Source organism: Physcomitrium patens, chromosome 12, assembly GCF_059467195.1.
Source record: "Physcomitrium patens ecotype Gransden chromosome 12, ASM5946719v1, whole genome shotgun sequence".
In the NCBI taxonomy this organism is placed as follows: Eukaryota; Viridiplantae; Streptophyta; class Bryopsida; order Funariales; family Funariaceae; genus Physcomitrium; species Physcomitrium patens.
In genome coordinates this window covers 11987550-12000530 of record NC_143421.1, presented here as the reverse complement: position 1 = coordinate 12000530, position 12981 = coordinate 11987550, and the positions used below count along the sequence as shown (strand labels likewise).

The following is a 12981-nucleotide window of genomic DNA, read 5'->3' as shown; positions in this document are numbered from 1 at the left end:
AGATAAGAACTTAATGAAAGCAAATAAATAAATGAGATTCTTTCAAAGAAATATAACAAAATAGAAATAGAAAAATATATACAATGATTCAAAAAAATATTTCAATATTGACATATTTTAAAAAGAATAGTATATTACAAATAAATTCTAGTAAATAATGAGACTTAGTTACATAGTAAATAAAATACTCCTTTACAACTACCAAATGAGCTTAGATTGAAAAGAATCCATTAAATGATTGCGAAACTATGACCAATCTAATTTGGAATAGTGTTGAAATAATTTTTTGAGTGTGGTATCTAATTTTTGGATTCTATTAATTACTCAACATAATATCATTTTATCATCATCAAATTTATTATGATAATATTATTATTAATCTAATGACATTATTAATGCTTATTAGTAACTACAAAGTACCATTCTTAATTATAATTCCTAGCTTAGACATATTCCAAATTACCACATTTTAGGATCTTCTAGAATCTTCTACAAATTACTATAACCTTCTAGATACTTGTAGAATCTTTTTTAATCTTTTAGAAAGTTCTATAGGCTTCTAAAAGCTTCTTTAAACTTCTAAAAACTTCTTAAGACTTCTAAAAACTTTCATAGAAAGTACCATAGACTTTTGTAAGCTTCATTATAGTGTAAATAAAAGTCTTTAGAACCACTTTTTCTATCAATGTCATTCTCTATCTTCAATCTTGATATATTTTTTTGTTAGATTCTTGTATCTTTGACAATTCCTTGAATAACTATGTGATCCATTTTCTATTCTTTCGAAGATAACATCACCTCTACTTTTCTTCATCTTCAAAAATCTTATGGCCAAATTGCTTCTAAATTTGATTGGAGTAAAGATACTATCTCTAGGCTAGGAAAAAATATCACTTTTAATAGGAAAAATCTTAAATTAGGCAAACCAAAGAAGGTCACTATAATAGATGAAAGGACAATTATTTGCCAAATCAACATTGGGAAGGCTAAAAATATTTTTGAGATTCCTAAAAATCTTAACAATATTATCAATAATTCTATGTCAACCCAAATTATTTGAAATATTTTCAAAAAATAGAATATGAAAGCTGTCATGAAGAAAAAAAAACCACTACTATCTACTTGCCATTAAAAGTAAGGCTTGGATTTTGCTTTGAAGTATAAGAAATGGATTGTGGAGGATTGGAAGAAGGCTATTTGATCAGATGAGATAGAAATCAACAAATTTTGGATCAGATAGTAGAAAGTAGGTGTAAAAACAAAAAAATCAATCCTTGCTTGATAAAAAGATTGAAGAAATAATTAAACATGGCGGTTGAAATATAATAGTATGGAGTTGTATGGAATGGAATAGAATTGGAAGGATAACAAAGATTGAGGGCAAGATGGATGCCAAGCAATTTGTAGAAATTCTTGAAAAAAATGTACTCTCTAACATTAAAGAATCTAACATTTTTGAGGACAAGGTGATTTCTAAGCAAGATAATGATCCTAAGCATAATTCAAAAATAGCATGGAAGTGATTTGGTAATGATGGAATTAAAGTAATGCATTTGCATGCTTAGTCTCTTGATCTTAATTCTACTGAATATCTTTGCAAGCACCTCAAATGCCAATTCAACAATTGGAAGATAAAACCAAAAGAAGATTGGAAATTATAGGAAAGAATAGCTACAAAATGAAATAATATTGAAGTAATTTTTTACCAAAAGTGAATAAAAATTATACTTAGGAGGTTGGAAGAAGTTATCAAGGCCAAAAGAGGTGTTACAAAGTACTAATATATAATTGGATATCACACTCAAAAAAATATTTCCATATTATTCCAAATTAGATTGGTCATAGTTCCACAATTACCTAATGGAACCTTTTTAACCTAGGCTCATTTGGTGGTTGTAAAAAAATACTTTATTTGCTATATAAACCATGTGTCATTCTTCATTATAATTCATCTATAATACACCATTCTTTCTAAAATAAGTCAATATTAAAATAGTTTTTTAAATCACTATATATTTAAAAAGAAATTAGAATAGCTATTGCTAAAAAATAAGAGACTTTTAAAATTAAACTAAAAGCAAGAAAAAAATTGACAAGAGTGAAGAAGGTTTCACTCTTACCTCTATATATACTATATACCTAGCATCTATATGGCAACATTCTATAGAACCTCCAAAAACATGTTGACTTTACATGATATATATCTTAACTTGCAAGATAAATGTTTTATATAGATGCCATATAATTAGCTTGTTCTACAAGCTACCAACACATATATCTCGTGATTATTTTGTTGATTAAGATTCTAACATATCAATCAACTATAAACACATATAAAGTCAAAATAATATCTAAGAAGCTTTTAGAAAGCTTGTCTAAAAGGTATTATGAAATTAATCTATTTTTATATACTTCTACTTATTTATATTACCTAAATAATAATTATAGTAGATATATATCCATTAAAAATTTGTTTTTTTATAATATCAAAAATATTTCTTCTAAGCCTCATGATACTTATAAATTTGAGTTCAATAACAAGCTATTTTATTTCAAATGTTACCTATATATTCCAAAAAGAGAAGCACATTTATGTATTCTTTAAGCATGTCACGACTTTTTAATGGTAGGATATTTTAGATACAATTAGACTTTAGAATTAATATCAAGAGATTTTTTGTGGTTACAAATGTGGAAGAATTTGTGCAATTATGAGACATTTGTTCAAAATCAAAAACTCTTCGTCATTGATCTTATGGACTTCTTCAGCCATTACTTATTTCAAAATATTTATGGTCTTTTATTTTTATAAACTTATTACAAATCTTTCAGGTTCAAGTTCAAATTCATATGACTCTATATTTATGATCATAGATTGCTTTACTAAAATTTCACATTTTATACTATGTACAAAATGTATTATGGGTGAAAGATTAGTTAATCTTTCCTTTGATAACATCTATTGCTATCATAGATTTCCAAAGGATATTATTTCAAATAGAGAGACATAATTTGTGTTAAGATTTTGAAGAATCTTTTTTAAAATATTGAAGGTGGATATAAAACTGTCTTTAGTCTTTCATCTTCAAATTGATAGGCAAATAGAATAATTGAATGAAATTTTGGAATAATATTTGAAATATACCATCAATTATCATGAAGATAATTGGAAAATTCTTTTACCATTATAAAAGTTTGCATACAATAATTTGATATATTTTTCTATTCAACAAACACATTTCTTTGTCAATTATGGTTATCATAAACAACTTGATACTTTTGACTTTTTAATAGTTGATAATCTTGTATCAAAAGATTTAGTAAATCGTTTGTTAGAGCTACATGCAATAATGAAGGTGTAGTCAAAAGAAGTTCAAGAATGACAAAAGATGAATTTGGATGCGTATTGCAAGGAACAACCACAATTCAATGTGAAAAATAAAATATAGTTACTTTGTCACAATATCAAGACTACTTATTTTTGTGATAAATTAGACTATTGTAGACTTAAACCATTTTTTATTTATGAACAAGTCAATCTTGTTGCTTATTGATTATATCTACCTAAGTCTATAAAGATCCTTCTCATATTCCATATGTCTCTTTTTGAGCCATTTAAAATAGCAAATATCTTTAAAAAAGACAAATTCCACTTCTTTATTTAGAAATAGATAATAATCAAGAATTTGAGGTATAAAGAGTCTAAGATTCAAGGCAATACCAAAATAGATTAGAATATATTATTCATTGATATAGATATAATATTAATAGATGCACATGGCAGTCAGCAAAGAATTTTACAAATGCAAGAAAGAAGGTTGAGGGTTTTTATCAACAACATTGATCAAAATCAAGATGAAGAATAACAAGGTCTATGAAAGTTGATGATTGCTCCTCATAGAACTTATTCCTTAAAAGAAAGATAAAATGATAGACATACATATTTATTACAATAATTACTTATATGATTAAATATAAGTAGGTAAAAATAAATTAATTTCATAATATCTTTTAAAAGAGCTTCTTAGAAGCATCATAGACATTACTTTGACTTTACATAAGTTTATAGTTAATTGATAGGCAAAAAATTAATCAACAAATTAGCCATGTATTATATGTGTTAGTAACATGTGGAATAAGCTTATTATATGGTATACATAAAGATAACTTGTCTAGTTATATATATATATATATATATATATATATATATATAGAGAGAGAGAGAGAGAGAGAGAGAGAGAGAATATATATATTATATAGGTCTTTTAGTTAGAGACTATATATGGAGGCAAAAGTGAAGTCTTCTTCATTCTTGTCAATGCCTTTCTAGTCCCTAGTCTTGTTTCAAGACTTTCTAGTCTTCTTATCTTTGATAATAGCCATTTTAATTTAATACTATATCATCTTTAAGTGATTTTTTTAATTCTTTTAAGTCAGACAAGAGTTTATTGACCTTTTAGTTTTTTGAAGTTCATATCCTTGACATCTAAAGGAGTTAGTAGCTTGTAAATTATTTGATTTCTAGCGAATATATTTAATCACAAAAATCAAAATCAAAATAAATTACAAAAATCAAACAGAGTAAAGAATCAAATGTGGATGTAGCTTACTGTAAATGATGTGGTCTAGATTTTTATCATAGAAGTGAAAATGAGCAAGATGGCATTCACAAGATAATGTACAATGGTTTTTCTTCAATGCCTATAGTTATTTGTCAATAAGAAGCTTTCTATTTACTCTAAAATCTAATAATCAGAAAAGAAAACAAATATGATGCACACCTACAACACTGATTGTCTATACTAATTCAATAACAAAATATCCAACATTCCTTTACAAACTTTGTCATCAATGCAACAATAGGACTTTGCCATCAACATCACTTTCCTTTATTTCATTCACCACAAGTCAATCACTAAAACAAAGACTTGATTAGTATATAATAAAGCTAAGGAATGTGAGTAGTATAGTTTTGCTATCAATCCAAAGGAAGGTAAGGAAACGCCTTATAGAACTCCTCAATCAACTATAAAATACAAGGATGAATTATGAAATAAGTTGTAAATTCCACAAAATATGAATTTTTTTGATGAAAATAAAGATCCATCCATGCAATGAATGAGAGCCACCACTTTTCTCCTTGAGCAATCTTAATATATATATATATATATATATATGCCTTATCTTTAATTACATATAAATGAAATATAATATGTAAAATCATATAAAATCATGTTATATAAAATATAATAATATAATATAATACAAATAAAATATGATAATAATTAATAGTATATTTATAAAATAATAATATTTTGTAAATGACATAATTATCATAATAATATGATTTTACATATTATCATCAATACAAAAAAGATAAAGCCCAGCTCTTTTCACACGGTGAATCAGCCTGCTGTGTGGAGTATGGGGGAAATGACTCATAGCACCTAAAGCTGGCGCATTGCATGCCCTTCACCACGGGTCCCATCACCGCGTGCTGGCTACGTGCCGCGTACTTTTCTCCCCATTCTGGGAAATTGCTATTGCGGGCAGCCTCGTCCACCGCACAGAGTTATTGCCGTAAAAGCTTGGTGGCCGAAAAGTCGAAAGTTGTTGTGTTCACGCGGCTGGAACTCCGGGCAGACGGGCAGGTCGTTGAAAGCGAGAAGGTGAAGAACGTTCTGGATGGTTAGCGTTCTTGGCATAAGAGAGCTGCTCTTCAGCGCAAGTCCCTCATTCTGTTCCTGAATCCACTCGCTTGGCTGTGTCTCGGATATCAAGGGTGTGAGCGTAGTTGGGAAACCAGCGTACGGAGAAGTTGGCGAGATACTTTAGTGCAGCTGTCTATTAGCTTGAAATTGTTGTGAAGTGAGTAGAGGTGATACCAAGATGCAGATCTTTGTGAAGACCCTGACGGGGAAGACCATAACCTTGGAGGTCGAGAGCTCGGATACCATCGACAATGTGAAGACGAAGATACAGGACAAGGAGGGGATCCCTCCCGACCAGCAGAGGCTCATCTTCGCCGGGAAGCAGTTGGAGGATGGGCGGACGTTGGCCGATTATAACATCCAGAAGGAGTCCACCTTGCACCTTGTCTTGCGTTTGAGAGGTGGTATGCAAATCTTTGTGAAGACCTTGACGGGGAAGACGATCACGTTGGAAGTCGAGAGCTCGGATACGATTGATAACGTGAAGACGAAGATTCAGGACAAGGAGGGGATCCCTCCCGACCAGCAGAGGCTTATCTTTGCCGGGAAGCAGTTGGAGGACGGGCGTACGTTGGCAGACTATAACATTCAGAAGGAGTCGACGTTGCACCTTGTGTTGCGTTTGAGAGGTGGCATGCAAATATTCGTCAAAACGCTGACGGGGAAGACGATTACGTTGGAAGTTGAGAGCTCAGATACTATTGATAACGTTAAGACGAAGATTCAAGACAAAGAAGGTATTCCACCTGACCAGCAACGATTGATTTTTGCCGGAAAGCAGTTGGAGGATGGGCGTACTCTGGCCGATTACAACATTCAGAAGGAGTCCACGCTTCACCTGGTGTTGCGCCTGAGGGGCGGTATGCAAATATTTGTTAAGACGTTGACGGGGAAGACTATCACATTAGAAGTGGAAAGTTCTGACACCATCGACAACGTGAAGACTAAGATTCAGGACAAAGAAGGAATTCCCCCGGATCAGCAGAGACTTATCTTTGCCGGCAAGCAACTGGAAGATGGTCGTACTTTGGCTGATTACAACATTCAGAAGGAGTCCACCCTGCACTTGGTCCTGCGCTTGAGAGGAGGGATGCAAATATTCGTGAAGACGCTTACGGGAAAGACTATTACATTGGAGGTGGAGAGTTCTGATACCATAGATAACGTCAAGACCAAGATTCAAGACAAGGAAGGTATTCCACCTGATCAGCAACGGCTAATCTTTGCCGGAAAGCAGTTAGAGGATGGTCGTACTCTTGCAGACTACAACATTCAGAAGGAGTCCACATTACATCTTGTCCTCCGTTTAAGAGGAGGTATGCAGATTTTTGTGAAGACTTTGACTGGCAAGACAATTACTCTAGAGGTTGAGAGCTCTGATACCATAGACAACGTGAAGACCAAAATCCAGGATAAAGAAGGTATCCCTCCTGACCAGCAGCGTCTGATTTTCGCTGGGAAGCAGTTAGAGGACGGTCGTACTCTGGCCGATTACAATATTCAAAAGGAGTCTACCTTGCACCTTGTTCTTCGTCTAAGGGGAGGGATGCAGATTTTTGTAAAGACTCTGACTGGAAAAACAATCACTCTTGAGGTTGAGAGCTCTGATACTATTGATAATGTTAAGACTAAGATCCAGGATAAGGAAGGTATTCCTCCCGACCAGCAACGGTTGATCTTTGCGGGCAAACAGCTGGAAGATGGTCGTACTCTTGCTGATTATAACATTCAGAAGGAGTCTACCTTGCATCTGGTGCTTCGCCTCAGAGGAGGCTATTGAAGAGTAATTGTTCGTACTGATAGTGGACGTTTGAACAGTAGATAGCTGTCACAGCCATGTTGTGCCCAGCTCTGTAGAAGTTAGGCTGTTAATAGTGTGTAATGTCCCTATTCAGTAAACTCTTTTCTGTAAGCCGTTTCTGAAATCATATGCTACAATCTCTCTGTTCGTGCGAACTTTCACATTTATCTGTAGCCGTGTGCAAATCTCACATTTCAGCAATTCTCAATCTCGTTTTACCACTAAACTTCAGTACATTTTTTTAATAATGCACATCTCTTTCATTACACCTATGAAAACTTACACTATCTAATACCCATAGTCCAACTTGTCTCTAATCCCAATCAATTCATAAATGATAATCACTTCTTCATATTTGATTATAAACACCCAAATTCATACTGTACATTTCGCTATCCTCATTCTTTCAACTAAATGTTTCTTTCAGTACAGTAAATGAAGAATTAAATCCCTTCATATTGAACATGCCTCTTTGCTGAACCGAGAAAAAATCAATAGATTACACCGAATAGACACAGCCTGCTGTAGGCACTTTTCAGTAGGATTTGGCAGTTCCATTTGTAATCTAAATTACACTAATGAACGTAATAAAACGATCATTTCAAAAGTGTTACAGTTTTGATCTGGGAAATCATCTAATTTGAGACATCTATTTGGACAACCAGTATATGATAAGAAAAAGAATGCAAGCAGTAATAACCCCTGCTAAAATTAAAGTATCCTTAGATTTTTTCCGCTTGATTGCACCTGCAGTACAAATCCAAAATGTGGTTCACTTTGTCAAATTCCCAGACTGTAATGATCAAGGCCATACTAGAGTTTTAATAATAACATGGACATCTCTCGTTTGGAGGATATAACATGAGATCACATACCTAATACGCCTCGAATAGCAGGGAACCGATCCCCCAGTTGCTTTACTTTCCCCTGAATTTCCATAAATGTTGTTCGTTGTGCCCCCAGTGCCACTTTTGTTGTATGAGCTATGGTAATAACTTCGTCCATCTGACAGAACATCTATCCCACTATTAGACCATACATATTGAGTTTTGAGTATCCCACCTTTTTAGTTTTCTTCAACAGTCAGGCAAATGAAGTCATTCACAGAAGGACGATAAAACTGATGTGAAATGTTAGCGCGCACACGCACATGCCATAGTGCATGGACCTTAAAACACATGGCAGAATTTAACATAACACCTCGGAACAGAGATAGAAGCTCAGGTACTGGATCTATCCTCAAAAGAAGGCAAGTCACCGAAACTAGGACTAAAGGGTTGGAACATATTTCTCACGTGAGCAATGTTGCCATGGATTGCTCCACGTTCCCTCAGCAAGCTTGCTGCTGGTGAAGAACTCCCTGAAGCCTGTGGATTGCAACAAAATCCAGTAGATAACATGGAATGAATAACTCAACTGAAATCCAGGTAATAAAAACTATTAATGGGTCTCGCAAGAGCTTCAGATTCAGAGGTAGACAACACAAAGGTAAGAACCTTATGATCACTGATGTCAGAACGAACAGAGGTCAGGAGCTCTGCATGCTCCCGCATGGAATTTATGTTATTTCGTGTTCGTCGAAACTCCTGCCGTATTCATTTGAGAGAAAAGTTAATCACACCCACTTTTCAAAAGTATTGAACTGTCAGTCTCGGCACTCATTATGATCCCAAGCATCCCAAAGATGAAATATTGGTCATCGTTCAGTAACTAGATACGTGAATTCGCCTAAGTATTCCTTTCCTGGGGCTTGTACATTATAAATCACAGCAAAATCAGCTTAGGAATCGTGAGTTCAGTTGAATATATTTTTCAAGTGTGAAAAATGCTAAACTACAAAAAGAGAATCATTTCTTAACCCTCACAACACTTAATTGGATATTAATGAATCCAGAAGTTTCACAAATCAATTTCAACCATAATTGAAAGGCCAGACAATAACCTGAGTGAACTCATGCAGAATATCCCGATGTCGAGCAAGTTTCTGCGTAACGGAGGTGGTGGAAGTAGCAGCCGCCACACATCGGCTCATTGAATCATTAATATCCAGCAACTTCTCCAGTAGTAATTCAATCTCCGTGTCCATGGACTTCCATGATCCCTCCACTCGAGCATCACCTGCATGTTCAACCTTCCATCATTACGATCCACAAGCCTTGAGAAATGACAGTACAAACGTATTTTAGGAACCATCAAACGACATAAGACAAAACCTGGTATGAGTGCAAGAGAGAGGACCTTTTCTCGATAATCTCAACTTATAAAACGACTGTCTACTGCAGAGAGAATATAGTGAAAGTTGTGCACAAACTTAGGGGATGTTTATGACCTAAGGAAGACATTTTGAGACAACATGACTGTCAAGTGAAAGATCCTACTACTGAGCAAACCAGACTCTTCTTTGGGATACTCCTTGTAAGTAAATCACAATGACTTGATTCATTTCTGCATTTAGAGGGTAGAATCTTCCTCTGCTGTAACCAAAACTTCTAACAAAGTAGAAATACTATACCATTTTAGGTCTCTAAAACTTCCAAAAGATAACAGAGGCTAGAACAGATATGCAAACATCAAAAAATGAAAGATTTTCTTTTGCACTGTTAAGTTACTGCCATAAATATGTCCAGGTTATGCGGAACGCTATTGATGATTTAAATTTCAACAATGATGTATAAAGATTGTTCAGATTCTACCAAGACAGAAAAATAAAACTTACGGATTCCAATTTTGAGTAGATCAATCCTAATATTATAATGCAAAGAGGAGCATTTAAAAAAAAAAAAAAAATGTTGAAAGCACAAACACTAGACTACCTGCATAACATATAGCAGGATCCAGATGTGGCATTTTTGTGCATTTCTCGACTTAATATTGCAAAGAGTGAACAATATAACATGAAATGAAATGGAAATTAATATTGACAAAGCCGACCATGAATCAAAAGATGCTGATAGTCATGGGATAATGAAAACATAACCACAAGAAACTTAAATCATCACAACCATGACAGTATGCGATACAGCAGTACACCAATGCAAAAATCACAGCTAACCCACCTCCATGGGAAAGCATTCCTCCAAGCTTCGCGTAAGAAGACAACTTGACATCGAGATCACCCTCGATTTTCCGTGCCTCCTTGCGCAGCTCCTCCCAGCCTCCCTCACAATCCTCCATTGCCGACCCTCTGTCTCAAGTTCGAATCTCTATTACAGCGCTCAGATCTGCTATGTAAACGACAGTACTTGGATCTGTTCCGTCCTGTATTTCGCCTAAAATCAAAACCAGTGATCTTTAAGACGATTGCTGGTACACTTAAGTCATCCCTCACAGCATCATCAACACATGCGATGAAGTGCCTGCAGAATATCTGCGCTTTAGACCATGGATCCCAGATGAACAGACGGTCTCTCTAGTATACAGAATCCCCACTCGAAGCAATCCTCAACCCCAGGAAGTACTAGCTTTGTTCCGATCCTGTCACGGAGGGACAAAAAAAAAAAAAAAAAAAAAAAAAAAAACCGTAACCTACATATAGATGTGATTGGCATCAAATCCTTTCGACTGGTCTACGAAAACATCACCAATGGCGAATCACTCACTACACAGACACCAGAATGCTAATGAATTCGCTTCTCCCACAGCTGCTTCCTCTATCCTAGAATAGCAATTTGCCGGGCAAATCCGCGGCTGGAAAATTCTCCCTCACGAACTTTCACCCTCAAGTTCACCAAATGGTTCCAATGTCATCACACCGATCGAATAATGCAGCGACAGACAATGGCATGGAACTCTATCACTGGAGCAGCCTTAATGAAAATCAAGTACGTGATACTCCGAGACACACCAGGACGAAAGTAGCGACTCCAAAAAAAAAAAAAAAAAAAAAAAAAAAACTAAATAAAGAAATAAAATGGTAACAAAACATTCCGAGAGCATGCGTATGGTGGTGCATGGGAGCTGAGCAGTGATCGATCCCATGGGTTTGTGCTTCGGGGACCGAGAGCTAGAAGCACAAACCCTAATCTGTGGTTACTCCCACAACCAAATGGGGAAAAGGAGCCTATCTCCGCCCTTGGCCCCAAAGCCGTTCTCTATTGCAGGGATGATAAGAGGACTTTGCCATCTTTTAAAATGTGTAAAACTGTGATTGTGATAAGGTTGATTGTTTACTTATTGGATTGTATAGTATGGTTAGTGTTTAGTGGGACAAGAAAAATTGAAGCTAGATTTCTTTCATTTTACGTAAAAATAATATGAAAATATTTGTAGCAAAGATTAATGAAAAATAGTCTTGTCATGTTGACCACTTTGAAACGAATTCTGAGGAGCAAACAATCCCTCTTGTGATGCAATTTTGTCTGTTTGTTTGTTTGTTTGTTTGTTTGTTTTCTGCTTATTATTTATTTATGTTTTCTTAATCTTTTTCTTCTGCTGGAAATATTTATCGTCTCTTCTACTTTAGAACCATAAAAGAATTGTGCTGTACCATATAATGATGTGAATCGAAGTGAAATGTAAAGTAGAATATTGGTTTTTGTTTAATGAAGACTAACATTTTAAAAAACTTAAGAGGACAAGAGTTGTTACTTGTTTGATTTGTGCAATCGTAATGTTCAGAAACATATATTGATGATGATGTTAGGCACATCTTAAAATCTATGTAGTTATGTTTTTTTTCTAGAAAAAACAATTTGATTGTGATTGCTGTATTGAATAAAAAAATCTAAAGCTAAGGTGAATATAGAAGCTATATTAGTTGTGAATATCAATGTGTTATAATTCATAAACAAAATTTAATACATTAAATTTTTAATTGTAAAACAATCATGTTTATGATGAGTTTTCAAATTTCCAAAATCTTATATTTAGATTAGATTTTTTTAGCATTTAATTGTACAAAAATCAAGCCAAACATGTTATTTATTGAAAAATATTATAGAATATAATTACTATTTTTTTTGATTCATTTGATTATTGAACTATAAAATATTTATAAATTAACATCACTTAATTGTTGGTATACACTTTGTAGATGTATAACTGATAGTTACATGCTTTTAATTTCTCTCTCTATATATATTATAAAAATAAATAAAAAATAGAGTAAAATGCACAATGTTAAAAAAAATGTATGCAGTGTTAATAATAGAGATAAAAATGTTATGCACAATATTTTTTTTGTCTTGTTAGATTGGATTTTCAAATTTATTAAATCATACTGTAAAAAACTATTTCTTTATTGCACGTTTAAAAAAAGAAAATAAGTGTAATTTAAAAAAAGATGTTATTAATATCTAAAAAATATTACATATAAATAAGTTTGATATTACAATACACATACATACATATATACATCCATATATATTGGTGTATTAAAATTATTACAAAATAAAAGAATATACTGTTGTTATCTATAGATCATATTTCTAGGTTATATATACACACACATATGTATATATATATATAAAC

At 33.5% G+C, this 12981-nt stretch overlaps 2 protein-coding genes across 2 annotated transcripts; one reads left to right on the top strand and one right to left on the bottom strand.

The window, feature by feature from the left end:
* The first annotated feature begins 5705 nt into the window (after positions 1 to 5705).
* On the top strand, positions 5706 to 7677 carry LOC112289185 (polyubiquitin). The gene has a single exon (XM_024534183.3). It carries the CDS (start codon positions 5890 to 5892, stop codon positions 7489 to 7491), a length of 1602 nt encoding a protein of 533 aa, XP_024389951.1. The 5' UTR covers positions 5706 to 5889; the 3' UTR covers positions 7492 to 7677.
* Positions 7678 to 7983: 306 nt separating this feature from the next.
* LOC112289186 (Golgi SNAP receptor complex member 1-2) lies at positions 7984 to 11476 on the bottom strand. The gene is made up of 6 exons (XM_024534184.3): positions 10569 to 11476; positions 9455 to 9630; positions 9009 to 9098; positions 8808 to 8879; positions 8388 to 8517; positions 7984 to 8259 (listed from the first exon to the last, which is right to left on the bottom strand). The coding sequence occupies exons 1-6, from the start codon at positions 10684 to 10686 to the stop codon at positions 8162 to 8164; spliced, it is 684 nt and encodes a 227-aa protein (XP_024389952.1). The 5' UTR covers positions 10687 to 11476; the 3' UTR covers positions 7984 to 8161.
* Between the last annotated feature and the right edge of the window lie 1505 nt (positions 11477 to 12981).

What these genes read in the sequence shown, in the direction of transcription:
- LOC112289185 (XM_024534183.3), top strand. Translation starts at nt 5,890, where the DNA reads ATGCAGATCTTTGTGAAGACCCTGACGGGGAAGACCATAACCTTGGAG.
- LOC112289186 (XM_024534184.3), bottom strand. Translation starts at nt 10,686, where the DNA reads ATGGAGGATTGTGAGGGAGGCTGGGAGGAGCTGCGCAAGGAGGCACGG. An exon ending in CTGACATCAGTGATCATAAG is followed by an intron (nt 8,880 to 9,008) that starts GTTCTTACCTTT and finishes TGCAATCCACAG; the next exon opens with GCTTCAGGGAGTTCTTCACC. An exon ending in TGCTATTCGAGGCGTATTAG is followed by an intron (nt 8,260 to 8,387) that starts GTATGTGATCTC and finishes TTTGTACTGCAG; the next exon opens with GTGCAATCAAGCGGAAAAAA.